Source organism: Tinamus guttatus, unplaced genomic scaffold (assembly GCF_059628265.1).
Source record: "Tinamus guttatus ecotype Peru unplaced genomic scaffold, ASM5962826v1 Tinamus_guttatus_pri_ptg000203l, whole genome shotgun sequence".
In the NCBI taxonomy this organism is placed as follows: domain Eukaryota; kingdom Metazoa; phylum Chordata; class Aves; order Tinamiformes; family Tinamidae; genus Tinamus; species Tinamus guttatus.
In genome coordinates, this window is record NW_028288737.1 from 1,545,912 (window position 1) to 1,566,962 (window position 21,051).

Sequence of the window (21,051 nt, forward strand, 5' to 3'; positions counted from 1 at the left end):
AAAAGATGTTTATGTTTTCCTTTGACTTTGTTTGCTGCTTAGCAGTTTATTTCTTGCTTTTTCTCTACAAGGTATGTGCAGCCAATTTTGGAGATATCTGCAGTGTGGTTGGGCAGCAAGCCACTGAAGAAATGCTGGTAAGCAGTTTCTTACAGGATTCTTTTTTAATACAAGTCAGTAATGGGTTTGCACAAGGGTAGAGAGAAGGGCTGCTAAAATGATAACGGCTACATTCCCCTAACAAGGCAAGACAAAAACGCTGGGATTCTTCAATTTGGTACAAATACGTTCAATTTTGGTTACAGTGGAGCTTACAAAATCTTGTAGAAGACTAAAGTGAATGCAGAACTCTTACTAAGTCGCACAAACTGGAGCTAGCGGGTGTTCAGTCCTGGAGCTAGGAGAGTGCTCTCTGATAGGTATAATGTTATTGCATTCATATTGTTTATGTCCCATTTATTTATTTTTTAAATGAATAGGTGAGGAATTTTCTGACTATTCTTCAGACTGGTGCACATTCTTGCCTGTATCCATAAGTCATATGAGGGCAACTAATTAAAAGGGTGGTGCTGTTGAATGTGTGTTCTTTGTCTTGTAAGTGTTAAACTAATGTGTATGTGACTGACAGCAGGGAACTTGATGAAGGAAATGAATGTGAGAAAAGCACTTGCCTTGGAACAAGTGCTACCTGTTAAGACTTGCAGACTTACTCACTGTGTTCTGAACAGCTGCCGAGGTTTTTCCAGCTCTGTTCTGATAACGTGTGGGGAGTTCGGAAAGCCTGTGCCGAGTGCTTCATGGCAGTGTCTTGTGCAACATCGCAGGAAGTCCGACGCACAAAATTGTCAACGCTTTTTATTAATTTAATTAGTGATCCGTCACGATGGGTAAGAATTGCTTTCTGATTCTTAAATAGCTGTTGTATCATGAGGATATTACTGTGGTACTACATTTGGAACTCTTTCCCGTGGGTATGGAGAACATAACTTGTTTCATGTACCTGATGGAAGATTATTGTCAGAATGATAGGTTTGTCAGTATGCTGAAGGGTTTCATGACGTCGTTGCACACAAAAACAAAACAAATATCTGTGTCACTGGGACAGCTTTTCTTAGCTTAAAATTGCCTGTAACTTAACATTACTAAAAGTTATCAAAATAAGTGAAAATTAGATGTGATTTATTTATCCTTCTTTAGATTCTCTACCACCTCCTTTGCTTGCCTTGAAAGTCTTTTTTTTTAAACACTATTTTATTAGTAAGCATCCTGCTTCCCAGAACGGAAAGATAGTTGCATAGGCAAATTTGTGTTCTTGAATGCTGCAAAGTCATGCAGGTCAGAATCGAGCAGAATTAATCAGAAATAGAAATGGTTTCTTTGGTTGCAGCCTGTGCTTTATGTGTAGTTTATATGTGTTTATGTAGTTTGTGTGGTTGACTGTCTCCAAGGATATCTCTGTTCTTGCTTTCTACAGTAGACTCATGACCCTTCTGTATTCTAATAGCATTATTCATGTCCATTAGGACACAGCAGTATTTATGTGATCTGTTTTTAATGGGACCCCTTCCACTAGGTCCGCCAAGCTGCCTTTCAGTCTCTGGGACCTTTCATATCAACTTTTGCTAACCCATCCAGCAGTGGCCAGTATTTTAAAGAAGAAGATGGTAAAAACCCAGAGGATCTTGGTTCTGCACAGGAAAATGGGTAAGGGATTTAACAATTTTGCAGATTTTTTTCCCTCCCTATGTGAATGACAACTTAAAAAAAAAAAAAAAAGTCAGTTTTCCTATATAAATTGACTCTCTTGGTAACTTCAAGAAAAAAAAAAAAGACAAGAACTTTGTCTTACTAAAAGGACTGCTATAATTTTCAGTGATGTAGTGAAAATGCAGGGCTATTCAGTAATTTAGGATATATGCTGTGAGCAAATCTAGTTCCATAAATAAAAAGCTCATAGCACGAGTATGAACTTTCACAAACATCTATGTTTTTGACTTGTATATATTCTGTATGCTTGCCTTCTAAATGGTCTGTTTGCTTTTGTGTTCCACAGTGAACAGATCAGGACTGCAGAAGAAGTCACAACAGAGGATGAGCACAATAGGACAGAGGATCCGTCTTCACATGTCAGTAATGACAAATTTGCACCAGAACTTGACAATGCCATGGAAGATCAAAATTCAATGACACAGAGCTCGCAGAGGGAAACGGATTTCCAGTCTGAGTCATCCTTTCATTGCACTTCAGAGCCTTGTGGGAAAATGGCTGATGAGAACGAGCGAGGCTCTCACCATTGCACAGCGGGACTGCAGGAGGCTGGTGTGAGTTCACAAGAAACCTCTCTCTCAGAGCAGGAATTATATAACTCTTTCCATTTCTGGAGGACTCCACTTCCTGAAATAGATATTGACTTGGAGCTTCTGCAGACTTCTGAGATAATACTCAACAGAGAAATTCAGGAACTCACTATGCCAGTGTCCTCAAACATTCCCATGGCAACAAGGAAGGAGTTGGAAGAAATGATAGAAAATTTGGAACCCCATATAGATGATCCAGATGTTAAAGGTATAGTAAAGATTCTGAAGCATTTTTAATATTTGGAAATTCACATGTGCTTCTTTAGCAGTTTGAGCTTCAACTTTTGGCTTTCTTAACAGCAGGCAATGAAAGTACTTTCTCCTGGTCCCCAGAGAGATTATATCTACTTTGATTTGATTGAGGAAAAGTGATGATGAACCAAAAGAGAACTTGTATTTTGGGAAAGCTTTTAAAAAGTAGTATGATTCTTTCCATAAAGAATCATGTTGGGTGCACATGCAATTTGGTCAGACTTTAGTGTGTAAACTTCTGACAGCCTGTGTTGATGCTATAATCATACAGGTGGTTCAATGGTGTAAGCTTTCTTTGAATTCTTTTTTTTTTTTTTTCTTCTGACAAATGATTCAAACTGAGTTGTTGAAGTAAGTGTAGATTGTAAAACCATTGTAAAACCCTTTGAGGCGTGGAGAAGGGCCTTGCCAGAATAGCTGATGGAGGAGTACCTCAGCGACACATCCTGGGCTGTTTCATACTTACCTACAGGCACAATGTTTGTCTTGGCACTCATGCTGTGTAGGTTTTTAGGCACCTCACGCTCAAGGGTGGCAGACACGAAGTCAGAGTTACTGTTGAGGAAGAGAGCAGTATTATTCGAGGGCTGGAGAATCGAAAATGGAAAGCAAATTTCTGTAGCAGAAAATAGCAGGAAGAAAAAATGAGTGAAGTGTTGAAAACGGGCATTTTGGAATAAAATGATACTGCTTTGAACTTTTCTTTACTCTGTTAGCTGGATGATATGCTAAAAGCATCATAAATCTATACAGGATGCCTCTAGTTAATCCCTTGTAAAATCAGCAGGTAAAACTCTTAACTTTTGTCTCGAGTACTGTGTGAGCACTCTTTCTCCCAAAGGAATGAGATGATAATAAACATCAGTTTTGCTCATGATGCCACTATTCAAATTCAGAGTCTCTGAAACCTACTGTGAAAAACTCTCATTGCAATTCATGTTTGTCTCTAAAACCTTGTTCTGTCCATATCTTTAATATTTTGAGGGGAGGTTTTTAAAGGGTAGTATTCGTACATCCAGACCTGTTCTGTGTGGTTGTTTGTTTTGCGTGTGTCAGTGTTTTGTTTCAGAGCAGTTACTTTGCTGCTCTTTCAGTGGGTGTAAAGAGGTTCTCTGAGCTGTTGTTGACTTATGTGTGCATTTCGGTTGAAGAAAACTGCGCTTATCTTGCCAATGCCATGAATTCCAAGTGCCTGCAAGAAACTAGGAAAGATTTGAAAGGTTTGCCAGTACCATTTGATTTGTGTGGTTGGGGGAGGGGGTGTTTAATTACTCAATCACCTTTATTTTCCCTCCAAAACCTTTAACTTGGCTAAGCCTGCGTACTGAATGAAGCCCTATGTAACACGCACCATGAGCCTGTACTCGCTGCCTGGCTGCTTGTTTTGGTTTTTTTTTTTTCTCCTTGGCTGTTCTTTATTTTTTCTGTTGAAATACTTGAGGTGCAGGGACTTTGCAACAAGCCCGTGTTGCTTAGGTGGTGTTCCACTTGTCCCTTCCAACCTCAACCAGTCTGTGATTCTGTGATTTTATCCAAAATCTCCAGGTCCACAGCCACTTAATGGGCTACCCAGCGAGAAGGCTGCAGTGTTGTTGACTGCCTGCCTGGCTTTCCCAGCCCTGGGACAGGTGGAGCAGAGACCTGCTCTGCTGCAGAGCTCTTGCAGCTGCAGGTCTTCTCTTCCTATAGCAGGTGGGACAGACACCCCTAGTGCTCATCAGCTGAGGTGGGGAGGGACTTAGCAAAAGTGAGGCTTGGGGATGACACTGCAGCATGTGACATTATGCACATGTCAGTAAGGTTAAGCTTGTCTGAACAACTTAACTCTTGCCTCTTTTAATGTCTCAGAATTTGATTTTGCAACTTGAGCATGCTCATCGTAACGTGTTTTGTTTTAGAAAGTATTTTCCACATTAAAGACAAAATGATACTGTGTTGTGAGAAACCCTAGTGGTGTGCCTTACTGGCAGGACTTCAAAATGGTAAGGCTGGATTTTGATGACAGCGCTTGGGATTAGCTGGCGATGGTAATAAACTCTTGTCTTTTGTGGCACAGTCAGTAGAGGTCGGTGATTGCCCTCTTGCCAGCTGCTGTCTCAGAGAGTCCCTGGAAGGACTGGGGAAGGTTTGGAACTGGAGTTCAGCTGGTTATCATGTGGCAAATACCGTATCTGTGCACTCTTATCTCCTTCTCCATAGGTATTTCCAGTCCTGGTTACTTCTCTTGCTTTAATATCCCTTCCTGTCTGGCTTCTGCTGTTCCTCTTGTTCATAAGTCTCCGATCTCACCCTTTTGTGTTGTGCTGAGTTGCTTCGTTCCTCACTTTCTTGCATGTGTTGTGGGAGATTTAGTAAGAACTGATAGCTAGGTGATATAGATATGTGTGGGAGATGCAGATACATAGGGAAAGATAGGTAGAGACAGCAGAAGCAGAGAGCTAGGGGTACCTCCGTAAGCCCTGGCAAAGGGGAGGAGCAGGGAATCATTGCCAACCTGTGCAGCCCAGAGCACTGTCTGCTCGGCGCATACCTAAGTCTTGCAGGTGCCTTTTTCTGAGAACCAGAATATTCCAGGTAAAGCGTGTTTTTAAAATTTTAAAACTCCTAAATGTTATTTTAAGATACAAGTACAGTAAGCAACAAAATAAATAATTCCTTGCTGAAGAATGCTTTCCACCTAAAGCAGAAGTCAAAGGAAATATAGAGCTAATACGGCTTAAAATCTGGCAAAGCATTGCCTGTATTAAGGCTATACGGAGGATCTGTGGAAGATGGGGAGGAGCAGCAACTTTGGGGAATGTGTGCGCGTGCACACACACACATGCGCACACACACACATAATGGCTGTGTATTTGGCATTCTGGCTGGGACTTGAAGGTATCTAAGGACATTCATTTTTTTTGAGAATGGCTACATTGGAGTAACCCTTGGTGACAGGAGCCATGGAGGAGCAACTGAAGTCAGAAGGCATTTGCCAGTAAATGATACCCTGAGAGCTCAGGATAAAGCTGTCTTGTTTTCCATCCCCATATCTTGGGGTTGTAGAGATGCCAAGAAGCTGAGGAGATGCATGTTTGGGTCCTATCTCCTTGAGGGCAGACCTAGGAAAGCAGGCTCCATGTGGCCTCCATCCCATTAAGATGAAAAAGCCTGGAAATGGCCTGCTTAAGGTGTCCATGCTAGAAGTAGGACATTCCTGGGCAAAGCATCTTGAAAATTCCCACATACTACAGTACAGGTGAATTAAAATAATTTTACAACAGGAGAATGTCGTATATTTTATTAGAAACTTGACACGGTTATGGAGCCAGCCTTCTCGGTTGAAAATGTTCATTTTTACTTCTGTTAATCAGACTGCACCCAGAGACCAGTTAACCTGCAGGGTGTTTCATGAGCTAGCTAAGGTTGTGCTGAGTTACAATTTTGTTTCTTGGAGTTGGATATACTGCATATCTGTTTCTGCTATCTACAAGTGAGTCTAACTATAAGCAGCTTTTCCCCTCTTATTCTAATACTTGTTAGTAACTCCTTTAAAAAGGCTAGAGGGTAACATTCCTATTCTATAACTGAGCATGGCAAAGTGAGATTAAAAATGCAAATACATTGTTTTCCATTTGATTTCACAATTTCTCATTTGAGAAACCTTGGAAAAGCGATTCGTCTTTGAGGAGCAGAACTTCTGGATGGCTGAAGTAAATTGTACGAGTCAGAAAATTGCTTCTTGCCGTCTCGGAAAGAAGTGCAGGGGGAGTAAATCATTTTGCACTGAATTCACTTAGCTTGCAGCTAAGATTGCCTCTGATACCTGATCTGCTTAGATCAGGCCGTACCCAAGGTAAATTGCTCCACACAGCTCTTTTTAATTAGCAGGAAGCAGAGCAGTCTCAAAACCGCTGGACTTTTTTCAAGGGAGTAGATGGCAGTGCACACATGAAGAGCTAGTTCTTTAGATGAGTAAGAAGAGATCAAGTAGCGCAGGCTTCATTATTCATGTGGAGGATGCAAGGAGTATAAAGTGTCCTGCCTGTAAAGGAGTTATTTCAGTCTAGGACCTTACTACATAAATCTTGCTTTAAAGTTCCCGTGAAATGTTTTAATAACCATAGAGATGGATACGTAGATGCATCTACTGAAATTTCCAGCTGCTTCCTGTATGAATAAACCTGTTCTCAATCTTTACTTGAATTACTTTCTCCTTCACTTTTTTCCCCCCACTCCTGCAGAAGACTGTCAGTAAGTTAGTGTTCACATGTTCCATTCCACAGACGTTTGCAGCAGTGCTCTTACTCCTGGCTTTCCTGCTTTAAAGACAGTATTTCACTGACCTATGGTATTGTAGAGTGCCAAAGAAAAAGGGTGGACCATGAGCCTGTCTGTCTTCTGAGTTGTCCGTGTTGTGGGATTTACTAAGAAGTAGTACTGCTAAATTTGCTGCCACTTAGTTCTTCAGCTGATTAGTGAACTTCTGATAGTTAATTTGTGGCCTGGCAAAAAGTTCAGCCTCTTGTATTTTTCTTTTACATGCAGCACAAGTGGAGGTGTTGTCTGCTGCACTCAGAGCATCCAATTTGGATCCTCAAGAAGAGACAACAGTTGGCACTGGCAGGGGAACAGACTCACAGAGTGACCTAAGTATCAAAGACCAACAGAATTTTAAGCCTATCCTGGGTGATATTGTGCCTTTAATTGGTGACACAGTTGAGGTAAGAAGAAAGCTTTGTGCTGGATTTTTTTTCTCATGTAGACTTTCAGGACTCCAGGAATAGAGCGGTAGTCTGTGGCCCTGCAATAATTGCAGCCAGGAGCTTCCTATGCACCTCTTGCGTGATGTTGGGTTTTGCTGGCCGGCATTGCACATGGACCCCTAAAGTACAATGAGCTATGTTGAGTGATTTTGGTTTTGCAAGTCCAGGTAAATTCTTGAAATTGTTTCTGTTGAAACCTCTGTTGTGACTATCACATTTTAGGACATTTGAATGCAACCACAGTTTACTAATATAAAATTGCAGCGCTTTAAAACAGAGCCTTATTCATAACAAGCAAACTAATCCCTCCCTCCTTCAACACCTCCCCCTCCCCAACACACTTTTTTTTTTTCTTTCTTTCTTTCTTTTTTTTTTTTTTTTTTTCTTTCATCCTCTGGAGAAAGAGGTACTTTGTTCGCAGTACAAGGGTTTTACAGTAGCTTACTGGCCTGCATGGGAGGATTTTAGGACCTGTGACCTAGGATGTTGTGCAGGCTATGGAAAGGGAAGGTGTGTTCTAGCACTCAGTAAGATTTTTAATGCTTGTCGCACCTATTCCTTCAGTTTCTCCCCGTTTCCCCTCCCACACAAGTCTGTGGCATTTGATGGTCTTATTTCCGTTCCTTACTGAGTATTAGGTGAGAAATTATTCATTGCATGTTGTGCCACAAGCTTTGGTGGTATTAAAAGCTGTAGTTAAGTAGAAAGCAGTGGTCCTCAAGTTTATACTCTGTAAAACCATAGCAAGTAGTAGGTTGAGCCATGTTGCCTATATAGGAGAGAAGCAAGGGAGAGAGAGACAGTATTTTGAGAAGAAAGCTTGGTAAGAATAAATGGTTTTGAGAAGTGTCAAAAGCCTGTGGATGCTTCTTTTGGTGATCTTAGTGTGAAAAAATGAATGAGGATCCGTCATTTTTAATGCTGCACCAATGCTGTTCAACCCCCTTATAGCCCCAAAGCACTTGGTGGAGGTGATATGTGACCTTTGCTTGGGTGCTGCTGTTTATAAACAAGCATAATTTAGCATTGCAGGCTTCTTCTCTGTGCCCCCTGCTGCCAAAATCCCTGATCGTTTCTTTAAAACAGCACTAGCTGGCGCTTCTTGCTAATTCTAACCTTCAACAGGATAGTGTGAATCCTCTGCTCTCCTAATCTTGGAGGTTGAGTGGGCTGGTGTTTGTTTAGAGGGATCTGTTCCTGCATTTTCTTTCTTTGCAGAGGAGACAGAAAGCTAAAGATTCTTGGTTTATATTCTTTCCTGACACATGTAGGTTTTTCTCTTTGAAGAAATGCCCTTAACAGTCACTGAACTGGCAGATTATTACTGGCACTGAATCAAGTCCTCATTTTACAAGTGAAAGGATGTCATGGAGGTGACCTAGAATTTGGAAACCAAGCTGTGATCTGTTGAGTAAGGAGATTTCTGCCTCTAGCAGAAAAAAAACTGCTATGATTTTCACAGGTGTTTTTTAATTCCCAGTGTAGCAAAGAGTTGATATGGATACTGCATGCTTTAGAAAAACCAGGCTTATCAGTATTTTAGGTTTGGAAGCAGCACTCAATTCTGCATACATATCACAAAGTAAAATCAACTTATGTCTGTTCTTCTGCAGCTCTATGGGCTCCTGAAGGACTTAATGTTGCCTGTTAGAGAGCATTATCTGTGTTAATGAAAATACCTAATGGAATAAAATGAACAGAGATGGTTCTGCTACATAGGTGAAACTTGTTTGAGGATTTGTTTTTTTTTGTTTTCCTCAAGAACTACATGTCTTTATTTTTCATTAGGTTGCTTGCTTTCTACAAGGCACTCTGTGAAGAGTGGGGATAATTCAGAGTTTGATTTTTGTTTTTGCTGGAGGTGGAGGGAGAAGGGAAGGAAAAGAAAGTAAAGACTGAAAACAGCCCATCCGTCTGAAGTGCAGTGCCTATCCCTGAACATGGGAGTGGGAGGCGGCAGGAGCCCGTGCTGTGCTGCCCCTGTGTGTCAGGGGACACCAGCACCGCTCCTCCCGGTGCCCCTGGGCTGCAGGGCACAGAGCAGGCCTCTCTGGAGCAGAGCTCTCGTACACTGTGGCTGAAGGAAACCTTGGGGAAAATACTAATAGGTCACGGCACAGATTTTGCATCTCAAAGTTGATTATTCACCAGTACACAAATTTCAGCCTTTTTTTTTTTTTTTTTCTGCTGAGTTTTTATGTCCTGGCTCTCTGTAATGCTCGGTTTGGTGTGTGCATGTTACATGGAAGAGTAGCAAAGTGAAAAAGCAAGCCCAAATCCTGCAGACGTGTTTTCAGGACCTTGGAGGTTTTATAGGTGGAGTTGTGCGCTGCGGGGCACGTTCAGCTAGTCTCACATGAGGGTCTGTTCCCCCTCTGTGGCCTTTAGAGCCCCCCTTGCTGCTCTAGGCGAGGCAGTCAGGGCACTGGGGCTGCAGGCCCAGCCACACGTGTTTGCCTTGCAGCCCTGCCTCCTCTTTAGCACGTGCAACTGTAGCTCAGCGACTAAAGTTAAAACCTGGTACTTAGAGGAAAACAGTACGTGGAAGAGAAGAAAAATAACCGACTAAGGTTAAACTAAGCAAGGCAGAGGAGAACCTGGAGGCCTTTTACTAGACATTCATGGTTTCATTTACTTGAAAACTGTCATCGTCAAGCTCATCTGCACAGTTAGTAGAGTAGGATCGTTCTTGGAGTTCATGTGGACCATGAGAGCTCACCCTGCAGTATTTGTGGATAGATGTCTTGGATTATCCCTGGCAAAGGCTTTCGCCCTGTTCCGCCAGACAGCAGTCCAATGGACTTCTCAGATACTTGCTGCACTCTTTCCAAAACTCGCAGCTGCTTCTGTGAAGGCCCTTGTGTGTGGGAAGCTCCTCTGGCGCAGGAAGTGGCACTGCATCCTCTCAGCAGCACAGTGTGCCACAGTGAATTAAGCAGCAGCTGCTCTGGAGAGTTCAGAAATAACCTCCCAGTCTTTGGAGCCCAGATATGTACCCAGGATGCTTGAATGATTGCCAAAATTTAAAAAGAAAAAAAAAATTACTGAGCGAGGCAAAGAGTGATGTCAATGGCGATGGCTCACCAGGGCTCTCCATAATAAGGTGAAATTCATCTGCAGAGGAGATTATGGGATAATCACCTCTAGGAAAGGAGCATCTCCTTCATTCCCACTCTTAAGTGCAAAGATGGCTTTGTTTTCACCTTTTCTAGCACAAATCCAGAGTAGCAAATTCAGCTAAACCCACTGTAAATGTTTTCCCTTTTTTCCCCATAAGAGACAAACAATGCGGCACACGTGTTAGTTGCATTTTCTGCATCAGTCTCAAAGATGCTCATCTCCTATGGTGATTTTAATTCCATAAGTACCAAAATGACACAGGCTAAAGGAGATTTTTGTTTTAAATTTAAAACAGAAAGATTTATCTAAGGGGCCTTTTGATTTGGGGCTATAGCAAAAATGTATTTTATATTAAAACATATATCATTTTAATCTAAGAAAAAGACCCTGAGGTGAGAGCAGGGATTTGGATGTTTGTCTTGTGTTTAATCCTTGAGTGTTTCTTATATGACTTTTTTTTCTTCTTCCTTTCCCTTGAGTAGAATATGGATTCTGCTCTTCACTATATTCATAATGATTCGGATTTGAGCACCAATAGTAGTTTCAGCCCTGAAGAAGAAAGAAAATCCAAAGTACAGGTAAGTGACAGTGACTTTTGTTTTGCCTGCATAGACCAGATAGGCAGGATTTTTATTATAAATACGAATATTTTTTTCTGCATTTCATCCTGTCATTTTCAATGTAGCGTATTTTTTATACAATACAGAAAACCTCTTAAATAGGCCTCTCTTAAAATGCTGTCTTGAGAGTTTCTAGAGATAATGGCTTCATTCAGCAGTTGCTTCTGTCTTAATTGTGTGTAAGAGATGAGAACTTTTTTTTTTTTTCTTTTTTAAACATGAGAGCAACTGGGCTCTAATTTTGAGTTGAATTCTCTATGGAAACTGTCCTGTGATTTAAATTAGGATATTTTGTTAAATATTTTGAGTGAAACTCCTCTTACCTGCATGAAAGCTTTTCAAAGAAAAGGTGTGGAAGTTTGTTTCATTAACCTCAATATATAGTTTATAGGGAACTTTGATTTTTGCTTGGTTCAGTATTGACTGTGCTGCCCTGATGCCAGTAGTGGAAACATCACTCCCACGTGAGCTGTGCTATTCAGCAGCTCAGTGTCAGTGAAATGTTCTCGTGCACCCCACTGGAAACAGTTAGTGCCTGAGATAAACTAACAACAGCTGAGGCAAAGAAAATACCTCAGCATACCTTAAAAAAAAAAGTGAACACAAAAAGGGATTCACCTCACTATTTTAGGTGCTTTTTAGGTGCTCCCTATTCTTCCCTGAGTAGTTAGGGAGTTTGGAAGCAGTATTGAATGTCTTAAACACTCTGCAGCCTCTCCCTTTACACTCCTTACCCAAAGCTTTTTAATTTGACTTCCTTCTCTCTCCTTCTCCAAAAGACAGGATTTTGGAAAGAATAGTTCAGTGATTTTTGAGGAAGTGTTGTCATTCGCAATCATGCTCGTCTTATGAATGAGTTAAAATGGGCAAACTTTGTGCCCTGTTTACATAGGCTACAAGTCTGAATGTTTGTAGAGAAGCAGATTACACAATTTCTTATTTTCTTGGTCTGCCCAAGTAGACAGCGATCCATCTGCTCGTCTGTTAGGTCAGTCTGTTTCCTTTCAGATAGCTCCCAAATGTCATTGTTTCTTCTACTGGTGGAATTTTCATGAATTATTGAACTTCCACATTCTTACGAGGAGATTTTAGTTCAATAATATTCTCTAGTTGTAGGAGGAAGAAAAATGTTACTCTGTGTTCAGAAATTTTAACCATCTCTGCAAGGATGTGTTGAAAATTATGTAACTGTCCGTTTTCCTTGCTACAGGATGTTGTACCTCAAGCCTTGTTGGATCAGTATTTGTCAATGACGGATCCATCTCGCGCACAAACAGTCGATACCGAGATTGCCAAGCACTGTGCCTACAGCCTGCCAGGGGTGGCACTCACACTAGGCAGGCAGAATTGGCACTGTCTGAAAGACACCTACGAGACGCTGGCATCTGACATGCAGGTATGCTGGACATTTCCTTTAGTATGAAAAACTTGGAAAATGAATAAGCAGTGAACTTTTGTGATGGTATTTTGGAACACAGGATGTTGGGTTGCTCTGTTCTGTTAGTCATTGACACTGCTAATGAAAAGTCGTGCTGTTGTCTTGGAGGAAGCTGGGAGTGTGTGGTGCTCGGGCAGTAAGCAAGCAAGGGAGGCTGATTTGGGTGCAGTAGTGGGAATGTGAGAGAGGTCTCCAGTCTCTTCTGCTCGCTTGAGGTGTTGGGTTTCTTGCAGGTGTGAGCACTGAGGCTGTGCTGCAGCATGTGCCCCGCAGGCATCTGAGTCAGCCTCACACCAGGCTCTGCTGGCCCTCTGGTGCTCTAGCCAGTTAGTCACGCGGGAGTAACATCACTCTCACAGTGCAGCACTGCTGTTTTAAAAACCAATCCTAGAAATAGCAGTGTTTTTGTTAGGTGGTAAGGAGGCAGCTTTGTGCATTTCGTTGTTGGTTTATGGTTGTTTCTAGTCTTCCTTTTCTCCTTTTTGGGAGATGCTTGCTTTTATAAGCTCACTCTGGCTCCTTCACCTCCCTTGAACTTGCTGCTGCTATGTTGCAGCAGCAGCTCTCAGTGATATGTAGTGAGCAATTTTATAGATGGATATTGCTCATATTTTCCGAGGTTTTTTGCAGCTGTTAGAAACAACCAAATAATAAATTAAAGCATAAATTAAATTGGTCTGTATTTAAAACTGTCGAGTTTATCACCAGTCTAATCTGAGCCAAAATTGAGTCATCAAGACGGGTGACAAAACAGTACGCCTGCTAACTGGAAAGTGCTGGTTGGAGAAGAAATGTTATTTATTTTCTTTCTTTTAAGAGTACTTAATTTAAATAGTTAGTCCATTACAACGGTGCTCCCTCAAGTTAGGGCCAGTAAAAGCTCTGTGGATTGTGGCCTGCTCGGCTGTGTCTATTCATGAAACTTTTTATCTGTTTGGAAAGCTGAAAGATTCCAGCTGACATATGGGAATACTTCTTGTTCTGCTTTATAAATTAAATATAACAGTATGGGACTAGTTTACTCGAGAACAATGTGGAACAGAGTTTAATGTATAGAAAAATGCTGTTATCAGGAATACTATTGTCCGTCCCTGCACCTGGAAACTTAAAACTTTTATTTGCCTAGTTCCTAGATACTCAGTTGGAACAAATTAAGGGACAGCTAAAAGATCATAATTTCTCTTCATTTTCCTTTCTGTCTCTCTCACTTTTAATATTTAGTTTCATTGAATCATTGAATGGGACACACTCACACATAGGATACAACTGTTAAATGCAACTGTAACCCTCTGAGAATCAGAGAAGGATACTGACCCTCAGATTAAATTGGAGCACTAGGGATGATTCACTGATAAAGTGTGTGTGTGTGTGTGTATATATATATTTTTTTTTTCTTTACAGTGGAAAGTTCGACGGACGCTAGCATTTTCTATACATGAACTTGCTGTGATCCTTGGAGACCAGCTCACAGCTGGAGATTTGGTTCCTGTCTTCAATGGCTTTCTAAAAGACCTAGATGAAGTCAGGATAGGTGTGCTTAAACACTTGCATGACTTCCTGAAGGTATGTCTATCATCAACTTGGCTCCACTTAAACTGCCTCTTTTGCTTCATTTTCTTGTTTACACTTGCTTTTTTTAACATAACACCAATATAGCCCTTTCGAGAATGTGTAAGAATGTCCTTTGATTACTGGAATGTCTTTTGCAGGAGGCACGTGCTGCTTATTGCTTCTCTCTGAAGAACTTGATCTATGTATAAGTTTTCAATGTATAAGTGCTAGTGGATTGTATTAAGCTTTTTAATGTCATTAACCTCTTGGTAGCCATATTCTTCTTCAACCTTTTAGGAGTTTTCTATAACCTTATCCTTTTTGAGCTGAAAAACACAAATCATAAAATCTTTAAAAACAGTTCTAGGTTTACTACTTAACTTTCTTATTTCCTAGAGAAAACATAGGAAGAGTTTTTCTTCTAGAGAAAACTCTTCTAGAGCTTTTACCTACAACAGGATGTTGTGTGATTTCAGTGACTTAAGCATGGTACAGTTTAGCCCAGAAAAGTATTACTGTTGCTAAAGATTAATTTTTGAATCAAAGCAAGTGTGGCATTAGTTCTCCTTTAAGCCGCTTGTTCTATCTACCTGTTGCTTGTAACTTGTTCACCGTTGCAGCTTCTCCATCTTGACAAAAGGCGAGAGTATCTCTATCAGCTCCAGGAATTCCTAGTGACGGATAACAGCAGGAACTGGCGTTTTCGTGCGGAGCTGGCCGAGTAAGTGATTGCCTGAGTGTTTGTGTTTCATGTGAGCATTTTAAAATGCTGAAATGGTAAAACAAATATCTTGCAGTGATATTCTTCATTTTGTTTTTAATTAGTGAATTATCCTTATCCTTTTCTACTTGTTCTCCTTGTTTCAAAATTCCTAATTTTGAATCGTGTATCATATAAAACAGCTGAGAATGTCTTTTCTGTTACCATATGTTGAAAACATTACTCTTCTTTTTTTAAAGAGAGAACTGCCATAAGAGAGAACTGTTGTCCAGTTCCTTTTTAAATTAGTAGTGTTTTAGCAATTTGACTTCAAGTTGCTGAGCCTGGTAAACAGGCTGCTGCGTTCATAAGGTAGATGCGATCAAGATACTCAGGGAAGTGAAGAAAGCAAGTAGCAGAGAATAGGCCTTAGATTACTTGTGAGCAGACTTTGGCTTTTTTTTGTGGAACTGGGTTCCCAGGGGAAGGGCAAAGCTGCTCAGGAAAGCTGACAGGTCTTTAACAGCAGCAGCTTCCAAACAAAAGAAGGGTCCATCTTGATATTTGGAAAAACAAGTAGTCCTATCAACAACGTGGCCTGACTAAGCAGGGAACTCTTGGCTGAGCTTGAATACCAAAAGGGTGCCCTATAGGAGGGAGAAGTGGAGGCAGACTGGACACAAGGAGTTTGGAAATGCTCAGGCTCTGTGCTCTGGCACGTAGCGTAATGAGATAAAGCCTGGCTAGGGGCTGAGATGTGCAGCCCTCTGAGCTCTGCCTTTCAGCCAGTTCTCGATGCACTTCCGTCTCCACTCATCTACTGAGCACTTCCTGAGCTTCCCCTTGAGGATGTTACAGGAAACAGTGCCAGAAGCCTTGCTGAAGTCAAGGTATTCAACATGCACTGCTCTCCCCTATCTGTCTAGCTAGTCATTCCATCATAGAAGGCCATCAAGTTGACTGAGAGTGTTTCGCCTTGGTGAATCCATGCTGACTAACCTCCAAGTAGGTCCCTGAAAAAGCCAGGGTTTGCTCTCCTGAAGGCAAGGGTAGTGATCCTACTTATGGAGACTCTCCTGTCAAGACTCAGTTGGATAAAGCTCTGTGCAACTCATTACAAAGTGAAGAAAAGAGTGGAATATGCTAGACAACTGTCTAGCAGAAATTATCTGAAGTAGGAGGATTTTATTTGATAAATAAGTATCCATATTTTGTTAAGTCTCTTTGCTCACTTGCCTTACGCACACCTGCAAGATATCCATAGCTGGTATTAGAGTGCACATGCAAGCAGCAGTGTCATTCAACTGCATTGCTGTGTTTCATGAATGTTTTATCAGGAGCCCTTCGTTGTAAATGCAGTGTTGCTTCCTTGGCCTCTTTCCTAGGTAGGTCGTTCTTTGAGATAATTCAGCATTTCATCATTATGTTGAATAAGTGGCAATTTAAAACCTACAAGTGATCCACAGTGGAATCGATGGTGTAACAGGCAGAAGATTTTACTCTTCCGTAACTTTATGATGGCCACATTCTGTTACACGACAAACAAGGCCAACTAAATGATCATTTTCACATTTAAATTACCTTTTTCAATTTTCTAATGTACTCTGTTTTCTCTTCCTTCTTCTAGACAGCTGATCTTGCTTTTAGATCTGTACAGTGCCAGAGACATCTATGACTACTTGCGGCCTATTGCTTTCAGCCTGTGTGCAGACAAAGTGTCTTCTGTCCGCTGGATTTCTTACAAACTGGTAATGAAAAGCTCAGTCTAAGAAAATTCAGGATTTTAAATTCAGAGGGTGTCAGTCAGAAGTGGTTTTTTTAAAAAATGTATTTATCCCTGTCTTCTAGGTGAGCGAAATGGTAAAAAAGTTGTATGTGGCTTCAACGTCAACTTTTGTGGTAGACCTGATGGACGAACTTGTTGAAAAGTTTTGCAGATGCCACAAGTGGTCTGGTCGGCAAACTTTTGTTTTTATCTGCCAGGTAAAACATCGTTTCATTTAGCTCTTTTGCTTATTGGAAGGGAAGACAAGCAGCTGGAACTCTTTAGCCGTTGATACTTTTTCACAAATACTTAAGAACATCCTGCCAAGGGGATAGACTTCATAGCCTGTTTTCTTCAGTGTTCAGCTACTTCAGCTCTACAGTAGAGCTTCCAAGGAGATGCTGCAAAACAAAATCTACTGCTTACCTGGAAGTAGGTAACGTGGCTAAAAATGGTACTGATGGCTAGTTTATTAGCTGATTGCGTAGCACTCTTGTGCGAGCCTGCAGTTTAATATATTAATTTAGGTTTTCAGAACAGACTGAACATAAAGTACACATATAATAAATATAAACATAATAAAACAGTACCAACTATGCCCAAGTTGTTACCCAGCATGATGTGAGATTTTTGTGCTAATGAGACTGTGCTTCTGCAGCTGCCTGTTACTTTTCTAGATGATCCTTTAGAAGTCAAGGGCTAGGAATTGCCTGTCCCTCCTTAGCCAGCTAGCACAGCTTTTTGAGAAACTACAGAAGAGTTGAAACTCTCTGGAGATAGAGTACTTGGGAGTAGAAAGTGATCAAATTTGGAGGCAGTAGCAGAGGGGGAGACTGGGAGCCAGCATCCAAGTGAGACAATTTGCACTGAAGCAGTCAGAGAAATGTGAGCTTTTTAGCTTGTTTAGAAAAACGTGTGAATACAGTGGATGTTTGTTAGGATGGAACTTTCATGTCTTAAGCTGATACCCAATTAAAGACTAAATCTTAAAAAGTATCGTGAATGTCTTTTATACTTCTTCCTTGTTGTCAAATGTTACACTGATAAGAACTTAAGAAGTTGTTAGGTCTCATGCAAAACAACGTGGGTTTGTAACTAAGGTTTTGCTTCACACATGACTTCATGCTTGAAAGTATTGTACATATTTCAGAACTTCGGTGGTAGATTCTGTGTTCATTCTTTGAAGGTAATAGGGTCTGTCAGCTGCTGCTGTGAGATCTGTTGGAATTCTATCCTCTCTCTGCTGAAATCTAATGAATTTGCTTTTCTCTTCTTGCCAGACTATCAGTGAAGATGACTGCCTGCCCATGGACCAGTTTGCAGTGCATCTGTTGCCACACTTACTGCACCTGGCATCTGATAGGGTTCCAAATGTTCGAGTCCTGCTTGCAAAGACGCTGAAGCAAACTCTGTTAGAGAAAGGTTAGTGGTCAGAAATAGTTGCAGGGCACTGACTGTGTATCTTTGTTAGCTTGTTAGTTCTTGTCTTTATCCAGCATCTGTTTTTTCACTGGGAAGAAGAAACTGCTGCTGTTTGTTTTTTATGTTTTATGGTGACAGTAAGAAGAAGGTTTCTTTAGGAACTCTACAGGAGAATTAGGCATGCTGCTTTCCAATCACATACTTTTCTTAGGAAAGCATTCCCTATGCCTAGCAGATGCCAGGAAAGTCGAATGCCAAAGCACTGTAATGGAAAATAGCACTAGAAATATTGCACCATTTTGAAAACAAGCATGCTCACGTTTGGAATACTTGGTTCAATCAGTGGGTAACTTTCTTCCTTAAAAACATACACTAACTGGAGGCTGCTGTTTTTGACATAGAAAATGTAGAAATGGTGTGAAGAAAAATGAAAAATGTTTAAAATTTTGGACAATTGCGAAGAATGCCAAATCAGAGCTAGATTAACAATAGCTGCCGTTTGTATATGCAAGGCATATAGCTTCTGCGTAAACCTTTAGACAGTTACCACAAATCAAGTAACATGCAGTAAGTTGTTACCCTCCGTTGCCTGTGCCAAGGCCTTTAATGTTGTTGCTGTTACCATGTACTACTTGTCTGTTCCCACGGGGATGGTCCAGCTCCAGTCTGCGTTGCTGCTCTTCAAGCTTATGATCAAGTCCCTGCCTCAAAAAGGTTGTATATATGGGAGGGGTGGATTGATTAGGAAAGGTAGATAACAAATTCTGAACTTATTTTTTTAAAAACCTCAAAGAATCAATTGCCCTTCTGACAAGGTGTTTGTAGCTGTGCTATTATATGACCAGTCCTGTAGTTCATGAGCAGTTGTCAGAAGTTGGGTTGTCTTCCACTGTTGTTTCATGATACCCTCGTGGTGTTGTTGGGTAACGATTTGGCAAGCCCGCCAGTGGAATGGCATGGCCCACCCATGGGTGTGTGGTACCTTTCCTCTGCCCCAAATACACGAATGCTCCTTCCGAGTCTCTTGCAGGAATATTTTTTCCTCCTTGCTCATGGAGTGAAGGAGTGTAGAAATCTTGTACTCTATTAGCACAGTTAGAGCAACTATATCATCTGAAACATGCAGTGATTTTTTTTTTAAGTGAATTTTTAGGTCTATCTAGAAGCATGGTGTGTGCCTGCTTAAATATTCTGGTTTAACTAGACATGTGCAATAGTTGTCTCCTGAGATTTTGAAACTCATAACAGTGTGCTGAGGTTTGCTCTGAAATAGCTGCTATTTTTTCCTCCTGTGTAAGTCTCCTGTATTTTCTCTTACAGAGTATTTTCTAAATTCTGCCAACTCTCATCAAGAAGCTGTGGAGCAAACAATTATGGCGCTTCAAATGGATGACGACAGTGATGTCAAGTACTTTGCAAGTATCCACCCTGCCAGCACCAAAATTGCAGATGATGCTATGAGCACAGCTTCATCAACTTACTGAAAAAGTTCCTGAATGTTGCTATAATTAAAAAAAAAAATCGAAACAAACTATCCTCAAATGCTCCTAAAATGGATGATCTAGGACAGCCTCTTCGGAAGGAGAGATTTCTTGCCAGACTTAACAGGTGGATGTTATCTAAACCTGACACCAGGGATTTTAAGTCAAGAAAAAGTAAACGTTAGCTCTGTCATCTTGACTTTAGAAAACATTGCTCAGAGGATTGTTTTTGCCACCGACGCCTTAAATCTTCTGTCTTCCTGAACAACCGAAACTTGAATTGGCAGATCATTTTCATTGTAGAAAGGATGGGAATTCCAGAGACCTGCGTTGTTTCTCCTGAGGAGTTAACTTAGCAAGTATTTTCTGTAGCAACTGATAGGTGAGATAGCAGAAAGGCAAATCGATACCAGGATGCGAGACCACCAGTATTAGTGCTCAACGTTTTTATCATTCAAGGACTTGATTTGTGTGCAGCTGGGCACACCCTTAAGTGGGAATAGCTTTGGTGTGTGTAAATGGGGAGAAGTAGAAATTTGGATTTCTCTTAAGGGCTCAGTGCTAACACTAAACTAGAATTTGATTTTAATCCTTAAATGCAGCATATTGCTGTATCCATTAGCAGAAAACTTTGCTGAGTACCTGTGTCCTAATTATTTTCATGCTGGTCATGACCTAAAGGAAATTTATTAGCACATGTACTTTAAGTCAGGTATTTTTAACTTGATCATGATCGGCTCTGAGGTGCAACTTTTTTCTTCATATACTGTACATATCTGTGAGCCTCTTTGGAGTGCTGCAGTCTTTAATCATGTTGTTTAAAGCTGTTGTGATACAAGTTGTTCTTTACTTGTCCAAATAAAATTTATTAATAAGATTGAAAGAAAACTTGTGAACTTTTTAAGACATTAAAAAAAAAAGTTTGAAATCTAAGCGTCTCTTTCTTTTCTGGTTCTTTATGCTTGCCCAGTATGGATGCCTGGGTGGGGGGGGAACTCCTTAATGGTTGGGAGGACTTTTGTGTGTTGGGCTGGAGGATATTTGTAGCAGAGAGATCCTTGGTCATGCCGAGATGTCGCTAGATTCTGCCCGAGTCCCTGCTGTGCTCGGGAAGCTGTCGCTCCCGTGCGAAACCGCCTCGTTGCTGCAGGGAGTCTGAGCGTGCGCCCCAGGCCCGACCTGCAGGAAGCTGTGAGCTCCAGCTGCCCTTGGGCTGCGCTCTGTCCTCTGCACACTTGGCTTTCCTCGCCTTTGAAGTGGCTGATGCAGTGTTTATTTCTGTGTCTTCCAGGGGCAGCTTGCGCATCTGATACGTGGAACCTGAGGTGTGTGAAGCTGGTTTTTCTGAGGAGTTAAAAATGGCCATGGCAACTTCTCCTGGATGCGTTTCTGCAGAACTCCTCCGTGTGGCTGTCACAGGGTCAGTGCCCCAACAGTTTGGCCTCAGGCAGGTGTCTTTTTCTGTGTTCTCTTGGGATTTTTTTTTCAGTAATAAGGGTGTTGCTATTTACTTTCTAGACACCAGCTGTTCTTACTCCTGTGCCTGGCCATGGAAGCGACTAAAATACCAAGTCATTCCTATCTGCCTTGAAGTTTGGTG

General features: G+C 41.2%; 1 protein-coding gene across 3 annotated transcripts in view; it reads left to right on the forward strand.

Annotated features, from left to right (window-relative positions):
* The window catches only part of PPP4R1 (protein phosphatase 4 regulatory subunit 1), a 53,078-nt gene extending 32,699 nt beyond the window's left edge, over positions 1-20,379 (forward strand). For all 3 annotated transcript variants that reach the window (XM_088524069.1, XM_088524070.1, XM_088524071.1), the window contains 13 exons: positions 72-137; positions 729-887; positions 1,574-1,704; positions 2,054-2,565; positions 7,137-7,312; positions 10,957-11,052; positions 12,305-12,490; positions 13,934-14,095; positions 14,704-14,804; positions 16,411-16,531; positions 16,632-16,766; positions 17,829-17,970; positions 19,291-20,379. In XM_088524069.1, coding sequence (XP_088380195.1) covers positions 72-137; positions 729-887; positions 1,574-1,704; positions 2,054-2,565; positions 7,137-7,312; positions 10,957-11,052; positions 12,305-12,490; positions 13,934-14,095; positions 14,704-14,804; positions 16,411-16,531; positions 16,632-16,766; positions 17,829-17,970; positions 19,291-19,454 — 2,151 coding nt within the window. In that variant the 3' untranslated portion in view covers positions 19,455-20,379. The remainder of the gene's footprint in view (positions 1-71; positions 138-728; positions 888-1,573; positions 1,705-2,053; positions 2,566-7,136; positions 7,313-10,956; positions 11,053-12,304; positions 12,491-13,933; positions 14,096-14,703; positions 14,805-16,410; positions 16,532-16,631; positions 16,767-17,828; positions 17,971-19,290) is intronic.
* The last annotated feature ends 672 nt before the right edge of the window (positions 20,380-21,051 follow it).